The 23049-nt window shown below is 49.6% G+C and overlaps 1 protein-coding gene across 1 annotated transcript in view; it reads right to left on the bottom strand.

Moving 5' to 3' along the window:
• ABTB2 (ankyrin repeat and BTB domain containing 2) overlaps window positions 1-17592 on the bottom strand; it is a 169239-nt gene extending 151647 nt beyond the window's left edge. The window contains exon 1 of the mRNA XM_006733052.3: window positions 16280-17592. Coding sequence (XP_006733115.1) covers window positions 16280-17162 — 883 coding nt within the window. The 5' untranslated portion in view covers window positions 17163-17592. The remainder of the gene's footprint in view (window positions 1-16279) is intronic.
• Between the last annotated feature and the right edge of the window lie 5457 nt (window positions 17593-23049).

Raw genomic sequence — 23049 nt, 5'->3', positions numbered from 1 at the left:
TGTAATCTTTTGAGGCTGATTTTTATTTTTATTACATTGCTACGGGTCATTCAACTCCTATTTTTCTTCCCAATTCATTCATTGCCAGCGAAGCCCATGCTTTGTTTGCGTTTTTGCTTTTCACTTTTATGACACCACAAGGCAGGTGATGCTGTCATCCTCATTTTATAGATTAAAAAACAAAACAAACAGGCTCTGGGGCTTTCCCAACCTCACATAAAACAAAAAAAACCCAGCTTAGTGGGGATTAAACCCAGATTTGTCTCTAAAGCCTTTGATCCTTTCCACCGTAATACTGAGGATGTGCTCACACAGGAGTGGGTGCCCTCATCAGACTGGGAAGGGTCACCAAGGACGCCCACCCCCAACAGTCACCATTGTCCTCATGATCATCATCGTAATGGTTAACATACCCGACATTTACGTGCCAGGTACTATTTCAAGCATTTTAGAAAGTGTAATTCACTTACTCCCTGCAACTACCATAAGGGGTGGGTTAGTATTCTCTCCATTTTACAGGCAAACTGAGGTGCGGAGATAGGAAGAAATTGGAAGCAGCGGATCCAGGCTTTCAACCCAGGTGGTCTGCTGCACGTTGCCCCCTCAGTCACAAAGCTATCTGCCTCGCAGGCTGCAGAGAGGGACAACCATTTGAGTACCAGTGACGAACAGGGATAGTGGCCGTGTGGAGTTTGCACCCCGGGCAGTAACGGCTCCACTCCCAGATCCAGATTTATTTATTTATTGAGGAAGGCGCTGACTCTAGGCCTGGGTCCCAGGAGAAGAGCTGCATGCAGGGGCCGGGCAGGGAAGGAGGAAGGGGGAGGAGGAAGAAGAGAAAAAGCAGACTAAAACACAGACAGGCTCAGTGACGACTGGCATAGTTTACTGGTGGCTGGTCTCGGTCAGGGGCTGGGTCTGCAGACGGAAAGAACCAGGCTCCAAAAGCCAGGGCTGGAGGGCCACAGGGCAGTGCTGTGAGGAAAGGTGGCATGGCAGATCCTTCTGGAAAATCTCATATTCTATTTAGAATATAGAATTATTTGACCCACTCCCAATAGCCTAAGGATTGTGATTAAAATTCCAGCCAGCTTCCAGCAATGGAAGCCGTGGGCTTTGAAGGCTGGTAACTCTGATGTCAAACTCCACCCCTGCCACCTGCTGTGTGCGTGCGGGACCTTGGCCAATTCACAAATCTGAATTACCTGAGGGGCCTTTAGAAAATATACATGTTCTGGCCCCACTTTTCCAGGTTTTTACTTATTATGTCCAAGGTGGGGCCCAGAATGTGAATTTTGAAAATGCCTCAAGATGTTTCAGCCCCCAGCCAGACCTGGAAATGACTGATGTAAGAACTGCCTACATTTTAGGAAGGCAGAGGAGACGTGTGGGCTCACGCTACAGGTACACGGACAGACACACACACCCCCACTGGGATCTTTTGACATTTGAGGGGCCCCACCGACAATGGAGAAGACCCTGGCACAGATAACTAGCAAAGCAACTATTTGCCAAGAAGGATCTGAGTTACCGATTAACCATGAGTGATTTGTCAATTCCAGGGAAGCCACACAAAGGACAAGGGTTTGGTCAGCCTGGAAGGGCTCATGGGGGGGCCCAGGTTACACAAATAACATCAAGATAATGCAATATCCTGGCCCCATGTCTTTCCTTTCTTCTCTTAGAAGTGTTTACTTGAAAGTGGTGTCTCCCTCGGTAGAACCATCTGTAGAAGGAAAGTAGGGATAGCACCACCCTCGGTGGCATTTGGATTGCCCTCATTGAAATCCATCTCTTGTAACAACTGCGGTGAAAATGATTCGATTCCCTACATATGGTTCCAAGTTATTTGGATTTCATTACAAGTGGCAGATTTAGCACATTCTGTATGTGGGCAAACGAGTGGCAACTGCATAACTATATGGGCATTTCTCACCACAAATTAATCCTATAGAACCAACCCAGCTCTGATTACACTCTTGGACGGGGCGGTGCTGGTCACCCAGCCCAAACCAGCAGGACGGAAGCAGGCTGGTGTTTACCACGTGAGGACCTGACATGACCACTGCACAGAGGCGTGCTCTTTACCCCCACCATCCTCCAGAAAGAAGAAAGAGAGGAGGAAGAAAAAAGACCATGTGGAGGCCCAAGATACACAAACTTAAACCTAGCCATTCACTGGGAGAGCTGACACCCTCTGGGTCACTTCTTCTAACCAGACAGATGATACACCCTCGAGTAGAAAACGCGAGCGCCACAGGAAGTGAAAGCATGCCGCATGCCATTGCCCAGAGGCGGTGACCGCCAGGATGGCCAGTGGCACGCGCCTGGTGGCAGCTGTGCTAGGCACTAGGCTGGGGGCTTGGTTTGGCGTTGTCCCATTTAATCCTCAGAAAAACATACACAACTTTGTAGCCTGTGTGTGTTCTCGCCGTGCGTCGAGCATTCTGTTCCACACCTATTTCTTCATTTTGTTTAATCCTTACAAAACCCCAAGGTATCTTTAACCCACCCTTTGTCAGCCCTTGTCAGTACAAGGGCACTGCTTCAGAGAGGCTAAGCGACTTGCCCTAGGCCATGCAGCTTGGAAACGGTAAAACCTGACCTCGTGTCAAGGGTCCAGAGGTTAGAGCCACAAGAATCAATGGGCTTCATCTCCACTTCCATGAATCTTCTTGTTTCTGCAAACAGAGGGCTTTAGAGAGGCCGGAGACTAGTTCAGATTTTGAGGCCTGTGAAAACCCAGAGAGCTGGCCCCAAGTGACCCACCGATGACCCACTCTAATGGCCACGCGTCCCACAGAATTGTCTGCGATGATGCAGGGGCCTCTATCTGCCTCGTCCAATACGGTGGCCACCAGCCTTATCTGACGAGTGGGCACTACAAATGGGCCTCGGGCCTCGCGTGCCTGAGGAAGTGACTTTTTTTTAATCTCATTGAACGTTTACTGAATTTCCATTTAAATAGCCTCACATGGTTCGTGGCTGTGTATAGAACAGAGCGACACCTCTCCCCCCCAGCCCAGGCCTCCTGGGCACCACACAGTGAAGGTTGTAAGAATACTCCCGCTTCCAGGGCAGGCCTTAGTGCAAATGAATAAAATAAAATAAATTCTTCTCGCCCCAGAGCAAACACCATCACTATGATCTGGGAACTTTTGCAGCTGGAAGAGAGAAATGACTGTTTCCAAAACAAACGGCCTCGCCTCATTTTTTTCTTCTCCTTTTAAAATAAAAAATTAAATGTGTAGCCCCCTGCCCCCATTAAACTACTCGAGAGGTTGTCACTTTTTTCTGGGGACAAACTCCTTTGGTTTACAGTGACATAAGGGCTAAAATATGGTCGAAAGGAAAAGCCAGAAGAATAAACAAGAAGAGGCCCAGCACTCTCTAAGGTGTCATAAATCAAGAGGAAATAGACTCAGGGAGCTAAAAGCTTCCTAACATTCTTCCTCTTGAACTATTTTAAGCAACCCACACATACAATCTCTCAGAGGTTATTTCATTCACAGCAACAGATGAGAAGCAATGAGCTTGGCAGGAGATCTCTTCAAACATGCAGAGGAACAAACACCTCCAACCACAGCCCTCAGGCCTGTCCGATCGGCCACACCGCCAAGCAAGGCCACTATTTTAAGGCACCTACATGACTCTGTTGTTCAGAAGCAGCGAGGGATGCTCTGGCCTTGCTTCAGTTCCTCTCACCCTCTTGGACCAACCTATCGCTTTCTCCGCTCAGGAAATCACTAAATGTGCTTCTTCCCCCCCAGGCCGCTCCCGAAGAGAGAAGCAGCAGGGCCAATGGGAACTCTGGAGCCCGACAGACCTGGGTTTGCATCCTGCTGTGTCATTTACTAGCTGTGCCCCTTGGACTTCTCTGAGCCTCATTTTCATCTGCTGTGAAAGGCGGGGTAAGAAGACTTAACACACTGGGCGATTTTAAGAATGACATGGTAGGGGGGCGCCTGACTGGCTCAGTTGGTTGGGCAACTGCCTTCGGCTCAGGTCATGATCTCAGGGTCCTGGGATCGAGTCCCGCATCGGGCTCCCTGCTCTTTGGGAGCCTGCTTCTCCCTCTGCCCCTCTCTCACTCTCTGTCTCTCATGAATAAATAAATAAAATCTTAAAAAAAAAAAATGCTTCCTGATCTCAGGGAATGTTTTAAGAATGACATGGTAGGATACAGGTGAAGTGCATGGCCTAGGGCCTGGTACTTGGGAAAAGCTCCACACATGGTAGGTATGTGCTGGGGGTTTGAGTTGAGAATTCAGTCTCTTGGCTTCTCTGGCTAGGAAGGGAACACAGCGTGGCAGAGAGTAGAGAAGCTGGTGGAAGGCTGCCTGGGTTCGATTACAGTCTCTACTTATTAGCTGCATGACCTTGGGCAAGTGACTTAACCTCTCTGAGACTCCATTTCCTCCGTTCAAAGATGGAATAAAACAGTACCCACCTCATTTACTAATGGGATAAATAACTTTGTTATATCCTACCACTACCATTCTAGATCGAACTCAGCCCTTTCCATGCAACCCTAACAATTCAAGCTTCTCTTGGGTGTTCTCTGGTGATCCTTCCAGATGAGCGAGCCAAAGCAGTGAAGTGAAGGAAAGTCACCATCCTGGGTGGGGCAGAAATGAGCACTCCAGAACAATGATTCTTTTACCACCAATAATAGCTAATGTCTGAGTGCTCTCAGAGCACCAGACTTCCCAAGAATGCTACCCACATGGTCTGGGCCCCACTCCAGGCCATTTACATCAGAATTCCTGGAGGTGGGGCCTTAAGACACACATATACACAGGTGTGTGTGTGTGTGTGTGTGTGTGCGCGCGCCCTTAAAGCTCTCCAAGTGATTCTAATGTGAATCCAGGGTCAAGAGCCACTGAAACAACCTTGAGACAGGAACCATGATAAATACCCATTAAACAGGAGAGGAAAACTGAGGCTCAGAGACCAGGTAACTAGCTGGCAGTCAGGCGGTGGTGACTCATGTTCCATGTCTTGGCCACCCTGTGTTGGATGGCCCTCCTGAGGAGAAGGGCCACACCATCTAACAGGCACCCAGACACTCCCATGGGGCCTTTCTCAGACTGCTCCGGAGTCCCCTTCACCTTCTCAAAGCACCCAAGAAGGTTCTCTCTTGGGCTAAATTCCTGACCCAGATTTGACCTCCACAAACCCAAAACAGCCTGAAATGGAGTCTCACTTTCCAAGGACCAAGGGATACATGCACGAAGTCAGAGCAATCCACAGAACAACTGGACCTAATTAAACAGATCTCATGTTAATGACGGGGAAACAGATTTGACGATCTTCATTAAAGGCAGCTGGCTGCCCGTGAAGAAGCTAGAAAGCAAACTTTCGGGGCTCTTAAGGCCATCAACCACGGAATTATAAGACTGAAAATAAATCTCTCCTGCCTGAGGCCCTATCTGACCCTGCTGGACGGTGCCCACTAGCAGGTCAGACAAAGGAGCGCAATGTTTCAATCCATCATATGATTAAGGGCATTCAAGGAGATCTGGAGGCCAACCTCCTTCTTGATATCTCTATACAGAAGTGTGGGACAAGCAACCAAACTCACATGCAGACCTGTGGCTCAATCCGGCTTCTTCCACACACAGCTGTTCCCATTCTAAGCAATGGCTACTCCCGTCTTTCAAGTGCTCAGACCATCAACCTTGGTGTCATCCTGATTGCTCTCACGCCTCACACATCCAAGCTGTTGACATATCCCCTTGGCTCTAATTTCAAAACACGCCCATACCCTCCCCGCTGACTCCCAATCCAAGCTGCCATCCTGTCTCACCTGGATTACTGTAAAAGCCTCCCAGCGGCCATGCTGCTTCTGTTCCATCCTTGATGCTATGTTCCCTTTCCAACCTAGCAGAGGGGCTGATCTTGTTAAAGTACAAATCAGATGTCATTTCTGTGCGTCAGTCCCTCCGGTGGCTCCCTGCAGACTGAATTAGCAGTCGAAGTGCCACCCAATGGCCCGCAAGGCCCGACCTGACTCACCCCCCCTCCACTGGCTCTCCAACCGCATCTCCTCCGGCACTCTCTGCTCCCCAGCACTCGCCCCAGCCCAGCCACACTGGTTTCCCGGAGCCCACCAGGCACTTGCTGTTTCCCCTGCCCAGATCCTTCTGCTCCAGCCTGGCTGGCCTCGCTGTGATTCTCCCAGCATGCCTTATTCTTCCTCCTTATCCCCCAGGCCTACTCCCTCCCATCCCCCTGGGCCTCTTTCACTAGACCTGGAAGAGTGCCAAGTGCATAGTAAGCCCTCAGTAAATATTTGTTGGATGAACAAGTAGATGTACCCTAACCTCAACTCTTGGCCTCTCCGGTGCACCCAACCCCTGCGATCCACCACCTGTCTCCTCAAAGCCCGACATGGTAGAAGGCACACAGGTCTCTCCTAGAATACTTTGTACAAGCACCCACTAGACAGGTAAGATTCACCACAATGCCTTTTCAGAGGCAGCTCTACCATGGAGCGTGCTCACCTGCTACTGAGTTGGGTCCCAGCATCATTCTGGCCTGCCCTGCCTGTCCTGGGAGGATTATATCCAGAAGAACAGCTGCAAGTAACTTGCTTCCAAAGTGTGTACTCGTGTACAACTTGATATACCCAGCTGAGATGAGTGAAAGAAGCAGCACGAGGCCCCTGGTTTTCACAGAAGCAACTTTTGGGGCTGTCCTGTCTCCTTCTTGAGAATATTTTATTCATTTTCAACTTGGGGATTCTTCTGGTGGATGGGCTGGTGGGGAAGAGGTTGATAAGCCACCCCATTGGCAGAGCCTCTCAAGGTGAGCTTCCCAAGCCCTGCTCAAACTTTGTGGTTGCAGGGTAAACTGGGGGTCAGAACCCATGCACCTAGGACTGCTGAGCTCCATGTCCTAGTGCTTGGAGTTGCTGGAAGCCTGTCATCCCCACTTACTCTTACTTTCCCTCCTCTTTGAAAAACCGGCCCTGCCAACTGCAACAAACAGCATTTAAAAATATCTTGCTGGATTATACAGCCCTGCTTTCTAAATTCCTCACAATGCCTGTCTCTGTCCCACATAGTATGAAAACGGGTGTAGCGTATTTAATTTTTTTTTTCTAGCTGCTCCCCTGCTATAAATACCCAAGTCTGGGTAGGCGGGCCTCAAACACTGGCTGCATGAAGTCACCTCGGAGGGAGCAGATCCCACCACAGTGCCAGCCCGCCAGGGTCTGGACGCAGCTGTTGAGCACTGAAGTACTGGGTCGGCCAGGAGACGACAGAACTTATCCCTCCGATATGGGGGGTGCGGGGTGAAATGTCTAATACAGTAATTGCAGTTAATCCCAATATGGAAAAAGATGGTGTTTAGTCCTACTACCCAGCCAGGTCTTCAGAGAGCATGTCCAGCTCCATCCCGGGCTGTTTCTTTCCCAAGGATACTAATCACAGGGCTTGACCTTAGGAAAATGATTTCACAGTGTCCTTGTGGGGTCTAGAAACATTATCAGAGACAGAAGGGCCCTTGGAGAATCTAGCCCAACCTCTTCACACCACAGCTAAAGCAACAGAGAGCCAAGAAGACAGAGTGATTCACTCCGGGTCACGGAGGGGCCATGCTCCAACACAGAATTTTCTGGATCCAAACCCTCTGCTCTCTGAACTGGATTGTCCTAGATGCTTGTGCACATATAGTTGCTTGGTGTGTGAGCTTCAGCTTGTGTTTATTAACAACTCTCCTCACAGAAAATGCTGATTTTCACATTTTAAAAGATACTAAAAAAAATTTTTTTTCATTTTGAACAAAAACTTGGCCTCAGTTTCAGGGATGATTTTTATGCACTAAAAGTTTGTTTTGCCCTCTTTGAGGTCTAATTTAATCTCTCCCCACCCTAATCTTGTCTATCTGGTACTTCCAAGTTTAGTTCCCCTATTTAATTTTCCCATAATGGACCTAAACCCACCCCCCTCTCCTCAACTCACTTCTGGAAAAAAATGGACCCCAAATCATTAACCACAAAAGACTATAAGATAAATATATATATATATATTTCATTCATGAGCTCTTTTTCAAATGACAAGAAAATTCCTTCACTGGGGTCAGGAAAAGCACAGCAGTTATTAGCTAGGCCATTGATGATCTATCACATTTTATTATTGTCAGTGGAATTCAGCTGGACCCCAGGGAGTCCAATCCAGATGGCGTGGAGCGACAGAGTGGTTCCACCAGATCAAACATTTAACAAGACTGAAATCTTTATTATCATTGCTCTGGAAATACCCTCACCGAGGTGACTAAACCTCTCTGAGAACTGACCTACTATTTCCAAAATGATCAACGCTAAACTGGAAATTGAACACATCAAGTCAGATACTCATTACCGAAGAAAATATCTTACCCTGCTTTATGTCCCTCTCCACCTCCAGATTTGAGAACCCTGCCTTGGCAAGAGTCAATCCGACAGCCTCATTTAACGAGTCCGTCAGCCCTGACCTTCATTTGGTACTGTGATTGCTCTCGCCTGAAATGCTCCGTTCAGGGCCCTGGGAAGAAATGCCGAGTCTGAAGCCAAGTTGAATGGGAGAAGCAAGGTGGATGGAAGCCTTGTTCCTCATGCCCTCTCAGCCCAGGTCTGCTCGCTCAGTCTTCTCTCATTCCTTGTACTGCTAGGACAACGGACGGGGGGCACTGCTGAGGCCAAGCTTCCAATCAACAAGAGGGGTAACGGGAGGTCTGGGGCTGTGGCTAAGATGCGCTCGGGGAGCAGACACACTCGATTTCTGAATTATAAAAATGAGTATTGGAAAGCTCTCTTCCTGTACTCTGGCAGACTTCTTAACATCTGGATAAAAGATGTGGGAAAGTTGTCCCTTTTCGCTGTGTTATCTGCCCTGCTCTCCCCGTCCTGCATCTGAACCTTCTGGCCTTTGGCTTCCAGGTCTCTGCGCACATCGTTCCCTCCTCTGGAAGCCTCTGTGCTCCCCGCACCGCCTCCCCTCCCGTCACGGCCCTGCCCGCCCCAATCCCACTGGCCCTGATGCCACATCCTCATAAAGCAGCCCTGCCTCCCAGCCAGCCAGGCCTCCTCTCTTTCCCCTTTGAGCTCTCTCGTCACCAAGAGCTTCCAGGTCCCCATCTATAGGGCAGACATGACATCCACCTCACAGGAGGGCTTGGGAGCAGAAATGAAACAGCTGATGCAAAGCAATCAGCGCCGTCCTTGCCGACTGAAGCCAGCGACCCCGGACTGCCTTGTAAGGATCTGGGCGTGTGCTCTGCTTTCCCTCCTAGACCCTCCGCTCCCTGACAGGTGAGATCAACTCTTGCCCTCCTCCGGCTTGTCTCCATTGCCTCATCCGCAGCTGGCTCTCAGTAAGCAGCCGATTAATGAGGCCGGCGTGGCATTTCTCGGCTTCCTCGGGCCGTGCTCCTTCAGCTTCTCCTCCCAGTTCGGCCTGTGGCTCCAAACATGTCTCCAAAGCTGCAAAACCATTTAGGCTTTTTTTTTTTTAAAACAAGCAAGAAGACCACAAACTATGTTTACATGACAAGCCAGCAAAACACAAAACACCTGCTGTCCGGTGGCTCAGGACTTGGCAGCTGCAACAAGCGGGGTCCAATATCCACAGTGGAGTTGCTCCCTGGGGCCCGGGACCTTGCGTGCACACTACCATGGTCCTCGGCGCAGGGGGCGGACAGGAGCTCGGGGAGAGGGGTCTGATCTCGCTGCCCCCTGCCCGCCCGCTTCATCTTGGGGTCAGTCGGGCCATAGCTGAGCAGGGTGCGAGGGTGCTTTTTCCAGATTCCATAACTTCCTTCTACCTATTAGTCACCAAGGAAAGCCTTGTGACTCATCCTCGTCACCCTGGGATTTGGGTCACGATCCTCCCCTGCCCTAGAGACTCCCACTATGACAAAAAGCAAACATGACCAGCACATTCAACACAAGTCTGCAAAAATACAGCAATAATTAGAATCAATATTTTATGTGCCAGAGTACAAAGTTCCTTACGGAGGCTTTTAGTTACTCTTTTCAGTCCTATTACAGAGCAGCGTTTCTCAATCAGTGGTGATTTTGCCCCCCAAGGGACATCTGGCAACGTCTAGACACGCTTTTGCTGGCCACGGCTGGCAGCAGAGGGGCCAGAACAGAGGGCAGGCAGGGTCTAGCGTCAGGGGGTAGAGGCCCGGATGCTACTAAGCATCCCACAATGCACAGGACCGCCCCCCACAACAAAAACTACCCAGTCCAACCTGTCAACAGTGACAAGGTTTGAGAAATCCTGTTATAGAGAAGGAAACTGAGGCACACAGCCCTCAAGTAAGGGTGCCAGGAAGGACACCCAGACAGTCCAACCCCGAGCTCTGCTCTTCACGCTGAACCCAGCATCTCGGCCATCCCGGGAGCCCCCACTCTGTACCGAGTGCAGCGCCCCACGCAGAAGAACCAGCCCCTCATTTTACTGTAGCTCAACGGAGACCTGGAGCAACCTTCCCGGAGGCAAAGCAATTTGGGCCCCAACCCAGACTTCAAAGCCAAAGCATTTCGGTGCTTGCTACATGGGCTTCTTCTCTCCCCAGGCTCCCAGCACTGACATTTCGCCCCGTGAGGACTACACTGTAGCAGACTCTGAGGAATTCCTAAAGGCTTTTTTGCCAACTCCAGAGTCAGTGAGCTGAGCTCCCAGAGACCAGTGGCCTAAACACAGGCTTCCTTGGGGTGCATTGCCTACTGCGTTTCCTCCTTTCCTGAACTGACTCACCCTCCATAAGAGTTTGGCAGTGGAGGCCGCAGCTTTTCCATTCAGCTGGGCTCACTGCTCACCAAGCAGCTGACACGTGCAAGGCCCTCCCTGGGCAGGAGAGCTCCCTGCCCCCTCAGGAGCAGCAATCATGGCTCTTTAGGATCGATGGCACCTGCCGAGCATGCTCCGGGACAGCTGGGAGGCTGCAGTTAAGCACAATAACCGGGCCTCCTTTGGGGGCAGACCCGTGCCTGGATCTTAATGCCCAGTTTTCACCATTAGTTATGAAGATTCACTGGCCTAATGCATTTAGGGTGCCCGGACACAGCAAGCCGCCAACAAACAAAATCTATAATAAATACTGCTGTCACTAAGAGTTTGGTGGGGAGGGTCACATACTGACCAGTTCCCCACACCTTTATTTCTATAAGGCTTGAGCAATCCGGGGCTCTGTCCTGGCATGGCTGTGACCTCGCTGTGAATTCTGGGAAAGGGCGTCCTGTTCCATGGATTTTTATGGGGACCCGGTAAGGTCACGGATGAAAAATGTTTAAGGTGCTGCACAGGGTGTGGAAGTGTGGAGACAGGCCAAAGCGCCCACCCCCTGTCCTGTCTGGCAAAGGCCAGATACAGACAGTGGGGTGGATAAAGACCACTGGGATGCTTAGGAGAAGGGGGAGAAGGGGGAAGGGAAGGTCCACCTCTCATGGAGACCTGGGGATTAGAAGCAAGGTATCTCTGGCTTGTTTTGGAACTTCAGTGTTGCTCGTGCATCCCAGGAGTGTCTTGGCAGTCGATTGCCTTAGTTCCTTCTCAGACTGGAGGCAGGGGGTGGAACCTTTTCTGAGCAATAGTCATCAACCGAGATTGCCCTCTGGGGCAGCTCTGTGGGCAAGGGAGGCGTGGGGTTGCTATTCTTAGGGGAACTTGCTGCCTCCATCTCTCAACTCAATCCTCCCGTTGATTTATCTGCTGCCTATTAACTTCTGCTTTGACACCCCCACTTTGGGTACTGTACCCTGAAGGGATCCTCTATTTACCTTTGAAATACAAATGAAACCCCTCCATTTACATTTACTCATCACAGCTGGCCTTGGGAACCCTGCAAGAAATTAGAGTATCAAAGGCTGAATGATGTCCCTAAGGCTTGGGAACCCCCAAAATGCTGCCTCTGCTCATCAAGCACTTGAAACTCTCTGCCATGGTGTAAAAGGGGGAAGGTTCTTCCATAGTGTCAAAGGATTTCAAATCAACTTTCTGGAATTAAACATCTGTGTGGTGGAATCATTTATTTGCCCGACGAGTATGTATGGAGCACCTACTACGCACCAGGTGCCATGTAGGGCATCGGGGGAGACAACGAGCTCACAGTTGGGTGGGAGGGATAGACCCGAGCAAGAAACGATAGGCGCATATGCTCTGGGTGCTGCGGAAACGTGGAGGAGGGGCGGCTTTTCCAGTCGGGGCGGGGGTGGGGGTGTGTGTGGAGGAGTCAGGTAAAGCCTTCTGGAAAAAGCAGAACAACTCCACCTTGTTCCTCCAACTACTTGAGGCTGGGTTGCATTTCTCAGGCATTCAAGGGGGGAAAAAAATAAGTTTTCATTTCCAAAGCTTGCTTTCAGTTTTACCAGCTCCCTTGACTTCAATAAAATAGTCCAAGAGAAGCTGCCCTCCTCCCTCAGACTACCCAGGTATGGAAACTGATTAAATAGCAACTAGTGGCTCAATTAACCCTTGTCCCCTTCGTTGATGATCTCAGGGAAATCTCCTTATAACCTCCTTGCTGTGTCCTACAGAATGACACATTCCCCGCTGAAGATGCAGCCCTTGTATTTCTTGGCCATAAATGAGATTGTTGGGTCTTGCCTCAGATGATAAATAACTGAATAATTCAGAAAAGTCCCCAGTCACTATATTTTGCCTAGAGATTCTTCAATAGCAGTGGTATTGATACTATTACTAGTGACATGCCTGAGAGGCCCTCCTTGGCTGTCATTTAGATTAGCTCTAGTCACACTATCCCATTACCTTGTCTTTTTTAATAACATTTACTACTAAGGGTAAATCCCTATTTGTCACTGGTTTATAAGCTTCATGAGAGGCAGACCCCCCCTCCCCCTCTCCACTTAATCTATAGCACTTTTAACAGCGATGGGCAAAGGGTCAGTGTTCAGTAAATATTTGTTGAATGAACTACCATTTACTGAGCATTTACTATGTGCTAAGATCTTCAGACCTATGATCTCACCCAATCCTTATGATCTCATACCAACCTCATGAGTTAGGTGCTGTTATTACCCCCCATTTTACAGATGACAATGGTTAAGAAATATGCCCCGGGTCACTCTTATAAACAGCAGAGGTGAGCTCCAAACCCTGTGACTCCAGAGTTTGCACTCCTTACCTCTGATGGGGCTACTCTTGTGCACTTCCTGGTGACTGATTTGGAGTAAGAATATTCTCAGCAAAATCCTCTCATTTCACATGCAGTCTTGGAACTGAAGAGGATTTCTCAAATGCTTTGAACACTCGTGAAAGCTTCGTAAGACAAACAGCCAAGAAGAAACCCAGGAGTGAGTCTCGGTATCAAACTCACACACAGGGATAAGAAAGAGCGGGCAGGGAGGAGGGGGGCAGTGAACCAGAGAAGTTTCTATTTTCTGCCAGCTCCATGCTTATAAATAGCACCCTATTAGAGTGGTTTCTCTACCTCCCATAAGGAAGCCACGGAGATACCATCCCTTAACGACACTGCCCTGGGAACACGGACCTCAATACCAAATGAGCAAGTGACAGAGAACTCCTGCCGCTCTGTGAAGCTGAGATCATGTTGTATAAACACTACAGAACTTTTGTCATCCATCTTGGGCTGAGCAAAACCATATTTGCCCAGCACTCTGAGTAATGGCCAGGAGTAGATGGATTAGTGCTCTTAAATTCCTGGTTGGAAGACATTAAAAGTTTAAGAGCCCTATATAGCTGAGTCAAATGCATGTGCCCATGCTGTATAATTAGCAGGCACAACAACAATAAAGATATAATTGAAAGGGAAGACCAGCAGGGCAAGAATGCGAACCGGCACCCTCCTCCCGGGTGTAGCCTCTTCTCCCTTGGTCTTCAGCTGCGTAAACGGTAACCTTGCCGGCGCTCGGCTTCAGTGTGGCAAAGGTTTGGATCTCCCATTCCTTCCCTGAGCAATTTGTTTCCCTCTGAAGTCAGCTTTCAGGCATAAGTAATTCACTGCTCCTCTACTAAACATTCATTTCACTTTGTCTAAACAGACTTCTTAAATCAGCCTAGTTATTGTTTACGGAGGCCACCAGCAGGATCTCATGTATAAAAAAATGAGCATCCATGATCCTAAGTGGAAGCAAATGGTCACCTTGCCTGCAAGAGACTTCCCAGGAGACCAGGGAAGGCACAGAGGGAGACGCTTGCTCTGGACATCCAGGGAACTTTGCTGTCACGTGGAGTCCTGCTGTCTTGACTACCATGGCTTGAGAAGGATTGTTTGGAGTAGGGGAGGAGGGTCGGTGATGGGGTCAAAAACTCATCCTGTAAAGAAAATCCCAAGGAGTGATGGCCCTAGATAAGAAACGGTGCTTTGGGATAAGCCCTTTAGTGGAGGACACCCGTGTTCTAGCAATTTCTGGCTACTTTGCATTTTCATGGGATCCTGGAGGAGCAGCTGTTCTTTCTAGCTTCAATTTGCAGTTGGAAAAACTGAGAAGTTCTTCTACCTGCTGGGCGCCAGCTGTGCATGAAGGGCATTTTTGGTTCTGTTGGGCACCCCTTGTTCCATTTTTGTTCTAGTCTGGTTTATAGGCTCGGGGCCTCTGTCTTTTCTGCTAAGGAGCTTTCCTTCTTTGAGCTCAGTCTGGGCCTCCCCCTCAGCCCAAAGTACAGGACTCCCCCTGGGCTATGATGGTGGGTGGAAATCCCCCTGCCCTCCACTTCCTCTCCTGGAGCTCATGTTCCCGGTGTTGATACCACAAACTCAGAAGGCAAAGCACAATTATCAGCTGTGACATCATCAACACAGATTCTGGGCTGACCTCAACTCTGACCTAAGAGGAGGAAAATTAAAAGGCAAATGCTCTTCCATTCCAGGCATCTCCTTTGGTGGTGCCAGAATTAAAACTCAAACCAAGGAAGGGCTAAGCAAAGCCATGCTGCTACATATAATCTCCAAAATGAGGCCTTAGGTGTCAGCTGCCCTCCTTGGAAACTGGACTCCTAAGAATGAAGCTGTGTCCGCTCCTCTGATGGCTAAAAGCTTGAACTCTGGAGCCTGCCCAGGCTCAAAGTTCAGGTTTGTCACTTAATATCTGTGTAATCTTGGGTAAATTCCTTAACTGCTGTGTACCTTGGTTTCCCCATCAGTATAATAGGATCATACTAGAGAGTACCTACCTAATAGAGTTGCTAGGATTTCTTGAGTTAACGTATAAAGTGCTAAGAATAGTGACTGCCATCATGTTAAGTGCTCACTTTACATTTTAGCTATTTTGATGTTAAACCACGTTTAAATTTGACTCCCTTTATCCCTTCTCAGCACCCACCCGGCCTCTTCCACGGACTACTTGTTTACCACCAAGGGCTGTCCCCAAAATGGCCTTCCAATCAGATTGCAAGGATGTCTAGCCATAGTACCATTCTAAATAATTTATGGTTTGCTGACTTCTGAAATTGGAGTCTGGTAGGCAGTTTGCTGTTAAATGTATGTCACACCCTAACCTTACCAGGGAGAAGGTCAAGTGCTTCCCTCCACCCTTTGCACTGAAGCCTTGTCATCCCTCAGAGAAATGCAACTACCCAGTGTGGTTCCTTTCTCAGCCTCCACATCATGCAGCTGCCCATCCCCCACACCTCTTCCCCATAACCAAGTTTACTGGATCATCATTTCTTTTAGGAAAGCCCATAAGGTTGTGCATTTAATACAGCACTGAGCACAGACAGTTAAGAACCCACCACTACTTCTCCGCCTTCCAGGAGGAGGCCTGAAGTGCATCCTTCAGGCCTGCAAAGCCCAAGGCAGCTGCACCTGATCCTGGGCTTCCCGCTCCCTTCCTCCCGTCCCACTTATCCAAGGCTCAGGTCTTAGAGTTTGGACCCTCTGGCTGCTGCTATTGGGCCGAAGAGATCCAGGGTCAGAGCCACAGTCCACCTGCTCTGCTTCTGCTGCTGGGGAAAGACCCTTAGAGATCCAGTCAAGCAAGGCAGAGAGCGGCAGGGCAGGCAGCCTCGCGGCAAGGAAGGTTCAGGAATGGCTTGGTCAAGAGCCTCAATCAGTGAACAGCACCCAGACAGTGACAACGCCACGAGGAATAGGATGTAATACATCAACCTCAGCTTTATCCTCCGAAAGCCAGTCACCCCAAGAACTATCTTTGCGAAGAGCCATTCGATGGACTCCACCCACAGAACAAACGTTTTCTCCCAGGTCCTGGCACACCCACCAGCTTCAACCTAGGAAATTCACCCCGTGGGTAGCCCAGGGCGGGAATTCTCTGCCATCCGTCTACGGCCGAGGCCCACACACTTACCATTGGCGTTCTTGCCGCAGATGAGATGTTCATAGGGCTGCAGGACGCCCCAGAGCTCGGCGTCGTTGTTGATGACCATCTCCAGGGCCTCGGCGGACACCTCCCCGCCCCCGGCCCCTCCACCATCAGGGCTCTGGCTGGCCAGCACCCTGGCCCGGATCTCCTCCACCAGGTTCTCCATGCAGGCCGTGAGCGAGATGGCCGCGTACTCGTGGATGCGCACGGAGATGCGGGTGTCCACCATCCAACGGAAGAAGCGGCCCACCGAGAAGGTGAGGCCACAGCGCGCCGACTTGCCGCGGCGCAGCCCGTCGCCGGCGCTCATGCTGTACAGGGACAGCGCCTTGACCGCGGCCAGCGCGCAGCTCTCGGCCAGCGCCCAGCTGTGCACCAGGCGCACGGCGCTCTGCACCTCGAAGCGGGTGCACTTGGCGTGCAGCACGCTCAGGCGCTGCGCCTCGCGGGCCACGCGGATGAGCGCCCTGCGGAGCAGCCCGGCCAGGCGCCGCACCCCCTCGGCGGAGAACAGGGGCAGCCGCCGGCCGCCAGCGCCTTTGCGAAGCACCCGGGCCACGTCTCCCTCCGTCCAGGGGAACTCCTCCAGCTCCGGGAGGCGCGGGCAGCGCGAGAAGAGGTCGGCCACTTCGGGGTCCTCGGGCAGCACCGTGTTCACCGTGTCCCAGCTGTTGTGGCGGCTGTTCATGGAGCCGGAGTAGCACCACCAGGCCGCCCCGCGGTGCTGCTGCGCCGAGGAGTTGAGCGCCTGAGAGTTGGACTTGGAGGACGAGAGGCTGAGGGAGCGGCACGAGTCCCCGGCCCCATACCCGGAGTCCAAGGTCAAGTCCTCCAGCGTCTTCAGAGTGGAGCTGTAGGTCCCGGCCATGGGGAGCCTGCCGGCGGCGGCCTCGCCGAGCGAGGGGCGCTCACAACTCCATGCTCCCTTCCCCAAGCGGGCAGGAACAGGCTCTAGGCTTTCCGGGGCGCCCTCCTTCCTCTCGGCGGCCACATCGCCCGCCCGGAGGCCGCGGGAAGGTGGGCGAGATTCTCGGCGGCCAGGGCTCCACGCGCCCCGCGTCCGACGCGAAGCTGTCACTGGAACAGCCCCCGCCGCTCCTCCTCGGCGATCCCCCTTGGCCCACCTCAGCCTCCCACCAGCAGAGCGTCTGTCCGCAGAGAAGGAATCCCGGGAGAACAGGGCGGCGGCAGAAGGAGGAGGCGGCTCGCGGCGCCGCGCGAGTCCGGGACCAGCCGGCGAGAAAGCGCTCGGCAAACTTCTGCGCGACGCCGGCGGCCCGCACAGCTGGGTACCCCGCCGCCGCCGCCGGCATGCAAATAACCCGAGGTGGCTCACCAATCATCGGCCGCGACGGGCAGGGGCTGCACCAATGATCTCCTCGAGGGGCGGTCACTATGCAGATTTCACGGGGCTGCGGGTGAAACCCCGCGGCGACGGGGGCGGGGCTGGAGGCCGAGGGTCGGGTGAAGCGGCTGGGATGAAGGTGGAGGAAGGGGAAGAGAGCCCGCGAGCCACCGGGCGCGCCGGGAAGTGCGAGCCGACACCGGGAAAGGAGGGGTCGAAGCTTTGGGCTCGGGAGCTGACGATTTAAAGAAAAATTTAAAGGAAAAGCCACTGTGCCCTAAGCCCCTGCCCGCCGTCCAGGCTTTGGGCGTTCGCAGCCCCTTTTCAAGCCCTCTGCAGCCAAGCACCGAGGCTGACTTGAGTGTGGGTCCGGGGGGCGTGGGGGGAACAGCCGACTGGGGGAGGGGGGCACAAGCCAGGCACCGCACCTCTCTCCCGGACTTTCTGGCAGGCCCTTCCCGTTTCCTGAGATGAAACTCCACTTGTGTTTAGAGGGAGGAGGGACGTCCCTTCTTGCTTCTCCCTAATCCGTCTGGTTTTCTTTACGTTGCTATCCTAGGTTCCAATCGGAGCAGATCTGATGAATAGACGGGCTCCAGGAGGTCTGTGGTCCCCCTCCCACCCCACCACGGGAAATTACGAAGTTTTCTGAGTATTAACTCTGGGGAGAGGGTCCTAACTTTTATCAGATTCTCAAAAGGGCCCGGGGCTTCCCTGTTACATCTGTACAGTCCTGCTGGCTGTCAGGTGCATCCTTTCTGTCCGAGGTGCGCATGTCCGAGTGTGTGTGTGAAGGTGAGAAATGTACTTAGCACTGGCCTGCGCTCCCAACACCTGGCTGCATGCCCCACCCCCTGACGGTGTGCCCATGGGCAAGCCCTGCGCCCTCTTGGGACTCGGTTTCCTCCAGGGTGAAATGAGTGCTGACCTCCAAGCAGCGCCGGGGTAAACACGTCTCAGGGCCTGTGTCCAGAAGCGGTCAGTCAGAGCGCTATTGGTTCCAGCAGATCCACGCCCAGTCCTCTCTGTCCGGCTGCGGTCCTGCAACTATGCACACACACGTGCTCGAACGTGCATATGCCCCCCTTGACCGCAAAGTCAAGGAGGAGATTGTGCACGCGTTACCCCCAAGTTGGCCTCCCGCGCTCCTGAATGGTTCCTTTGTGCTGTATTTTACACAGTTCCAACCTCGGGCCGTGAGTTGGATACGAGCTGGAAATGTCTGGTTTGCCTCTTTCCTTCTGAAATTAATGGCCCTTGCCCTGTGAAACTCCTTTTTCTGTAGCAGTTTGGCTTAAATTTTCCTTTCTGCGGATCTTTATTGATGCAATATTGCCGCCTCGTGGTCAGAAGTGGGAACGGAGTCAAGGGTGGAAGTAATACGAAAGACCCAAGTCCGCAGCGCTCAAGTTAAGAGGACACAAGATGGGACTACATTTGGTAGAACTGAGATAAGAAGTCAAAAGTGGGTATTGAGGTTCAACATGTCAAAAATTCGAAAACAAATTGGATGCAATTTAAAACTTATTAGGGGAAATATAATTTTAAAGCAAATGTCGCCCTCTAATGGACATTTAGAGGAAAGAAATTGCTCACAGGCCCGTCGGTTCTTTCTCTCTTTCTTTTTTCTTTCTTTCTCTCTCATTCTTTTTCTTTCTTTCCTTCCCTCCTTCCTTCCCGTCTTTCTTTCTTGTTTTTCTTGTCTTTCTTTCTTTCTTGTCTTCCTTTCTTTCATTCATTCTTTCTTGTGCACACCCTTAAGAAGCAGAGAAAATTTCTTAACTGGAAGCTTAAAACAGGGAACTGGGAAAGAGCAGATGCCGTTTATCTTATATTTAAATGACTTGATGACATAAAAGTGTAAAGACAATCAAACACGCCTACAGCCAAATTTCAGAATCTTGTGGATGTTAAACTACTCCGCAAAGATTTGTTCCGCAAAATTTAGCCATGGAAAATTCTACTGGAAAAACAATTGAGTTTCATTAATAAATAAATTACAAGGAGAGAAAGAGATGGTTAAGAACCTTATATACTAAAAAAGACTTAAGACATATAAACTAGTTAGTCATAATGTGTGGAATTTATTTGGAATTTGATTTTTTTAGAATCAATAAACATTTGACATTATGAAACAACTGGAAATCAGGAACATCACCCAGATCTTTGCTATTATGAAATCACTGTTACTTTTTTGATGTGGTAATGGTAGTGTGGTATATTTATTAAATATTCCTATCTTTTAGAGATACATAGAGAAATGTGTGTTGTAATTTTTTCATTAAAAAAAGGAAGAAAATTCTTATGGGGAAATCTGGTAAAGGGACTAGAAAGTTATGAAAGATGGTTAAGATTGTACATCTCTTGTCTTTCATATGTTCACCAAAGTCTTCTATTGCCAACTAGAGAACTGGACATACAGAGTAAACCCGAGTGTGTCTCCTTGTGTTTTGTGTGATGGGGGGAGAAAGAAATGGAGGAAGATAGAGGACAAGATACATTGAGCCATGTTAGAAATTAACTAACTGATTGATTTCAGTTAGTCATTTGGGAAGTTGGCAAGCAGGGTGAAAAACTTCGGATCAAGAAAGAAAAGACATGGCTTCTTATACATACGTGTGTGTGCTTAATTAAGGCAATCTGGTGGTAATGTGCTTAGTGTTAGGAATGCAAATTATATTAGAAGAAGAGGAAGTATCATCCCAACCAGGCCTGGCCCAAACATCATTTTTGGAGAAAAATAATTGTCATGTAGCTGGACACGTTAAAAAGAACATGATGAAACCACAGCAAACATTGGGAGAATTCCCAGGGGAATGAGTAATTAAAAATCTGTGATTGCCCATGCAAAAATTATATAAGGGAGGTAGCTTGAAATACAGTTTAGAAACTTTACCTTGGCTGATGTCTCATATTTTGTTATACAGTTTCTTACAAAATCAAAATCAATCTGGAGATTAGGGGACAAAATACCCTGGAATTTATCTTGAAAGTGAAGAGGTTAAAACTAAGTACAGAGAGGACTCTCATATGAGAAAGGTAGCTTATGTCCTTGGCTTTAGAGAGTGGCCAAGTTTCTATTTAGTTTGTGGATCATTTTTGGTAAATTCTCTCAGTAATATTTATTGAATACCTACTGGGTCTGCACTGTACTAGCACTACGGAGGTGCGTTAGACAATGTTCCTGCCATTAAAAAAAATCAACACACACACACACACACACACATGCCCAATATGCAGACAGACAAGCATATGAGACTAACTATTCTGCAAAAATATGCTTTGCAGAACTGCTCAGAAACCACTGACTAAGGGCCACTGCCAGTTCCTTGACTCACCACACAGGCTGCACCTAGAGGAGACATGGCACAAACACGAGGGAGAAAATACTCTGGAATGCAAGAAGGGTTGGAAAAGGTGCCATAGTTGTACAAGCACGTGATGGTTAGCAGAGAAGTTTTGTGGCGGAAAATCAAGCAGAACCCTCAGTTGTTGAAAAGGGAACCAACGGTGTGGAAACTGTGAGATAATCCTTCCATTCCATGCAGCCCATGTTAGCCCAATCCTGACACAGGGTTGTTGTTGTTGTTTCTCTCTCTCTCTCTCTTTTTTTCTGGACCTCAAGAGATCTACAGATCATTTGGAACAAAGAGCCCCCAAGATGACCCAGGGAAAAAGAAATGCACTTCTCCCAAGCACGTTCTGCAGAATGGTGTCAGGGGTTGGTTTGTGAAACAAGGATCAGTAGTTACGTTTGGGAATTTCTGCATTGTGTTTTTCCCTCTAGTATATTCATGATGGACAGTATTTTATTTCGGGCTCTTTCATATTTCCTTGAACCCAGCACATAGCAGGCTTAACTGGGCAGAGAACTCTTCCTGCGCCGGGGCTGCTGCAAAGGAACTGGGACTTTTTATTTAGCTTGAAGCAGAAAGGACAGTTACCATGCTTTATGAGTCTTGGAAAAAATCCAGATAAACCCCTGAACGGAGCATAGAGTTTGGTGATCTGTTAATCACAAATGTGACTCCAAAGGTAGATCTAAACCTAGAGCATTGGTCCCCAGGGGAAAAGGAGGTGGTATGGGTTTGGGCACTGGCACAAGTCAAAAGGTTTACAGAGTAAACAAGATGGGGGGGGGGATGTCTCTCCAAGGGGGAAATTCTGCTTATTAGGCAGCTGGTATTACAGATTTGTTAGCTGCTATTAGAGACAAAACCATCAGCACCTGGCGATTAAGGGCAAGAATTTTAGGGGATGGTCTGGAACTCAAAACTACAGAGCTGAATTCAAACAAGAGGACAGAAAACCAAGGAACAACCTCACGGAGGTAATAGTGCCAAATCCCCACATCAGGATGTTCTATGTGCCAGTCAGCAATGCACTGCAGTTGTGTTCTTCTGTCCTGGTAAAGAGAATATCTAGGGTGAAATATGATATTCAACTCTGCAATATTTACTAAACAGTCATCTTGTTAAGATGCATCTGGCATTCTTATTGCAAATCTGAAGTCCCAGCCCCCTTTCTTGAAGGTCCTGATTCAGGAAGCCTGGAGTGTGATCCAGGTAAAAGTATTTTCGACAAGCATTCCCAAATGATTCTTATCAAGACCTTGCTTGAAGGTCCTGATTCAGGAAGCCTGGAGTGTGATCCAGGTAAAAGTATTTTCGACAAGCATTCCCAGAATGCTAAGGCACTTGTCTCTTAAACCTCAAAGTGCCTGAGGACTGGTATAAAAATGCTTATTCTTGAGCCATACCTGCAGAGTTTCTAATTCAGTAGGTCTGGAGCCTATGAAACTTCATTTTTAACCTGTGGGTCTCAGGTGATTGGAATGCAGGGAGTCCAGAAAACTTGCTCTTCAAGTTGCAGGGCAGGGAGTTCAGAGGTCTCCAGCAGGTGGTGCTCTTGTTCATTTTGCTAAAAATTTACTTGTTAAAGAAATTAAATTCTTATGAGCTGGATCTTTAAAAAAGTTTAAATTTCCCAAGTGGATAGCTCTGGGACCAAATAGCTATTCCTATTTATGAATTCACTGCATAATCTGAAGATGTCTCTGTCTTCTCCGAAGCAAGGATGCTCAATATTACAGGAGTGACTGTAGACAGCTTCCCAGCACAGGGATGGAACTGGAGGGAATAACCTTCAGAGTTCAAGCAGTGGTCTCTTCAGCCATTTCAAGGTTAAAGACAAGACTATGGTGGGAATATCTCTTAATTAGCATCAAAGCTTTATTTTTTTAAAGATTATTTATTTATTTATTTGACAGAGAGATAGAACACAAGTAGGCAGACCGGCAGGCAGAGGGAGAGGGATAAGCAGGCTCCCCACTGAGCAGGGAGCCCCATTCGGGACTCAATTCCAGGACCCTGGGATCATGACCTGAGCCGAAGGCAGACGCTTAACCGAC

The sequence above is a fragment of the Leptonychotes weddellii genome, chromosome 11 (assembly GCF_054177405.1).
Source record: "Leptonychotes weddellii isolate Sample4059 chromosome 11, ASM5417740v2, whole genome shotgun sequence".
Lineage (NCBI taxonomy): Eukaryota > Metazoa > Chordata > Mammalia > Carnivora > Phocidae > Leptonychotes > Leptonychotes weddellii.
The sequence above is the reverse complement of the archived record's forward strand: the minus strand, read 5'-3'. Positions and strand labels throughout refer to the sequence as shown.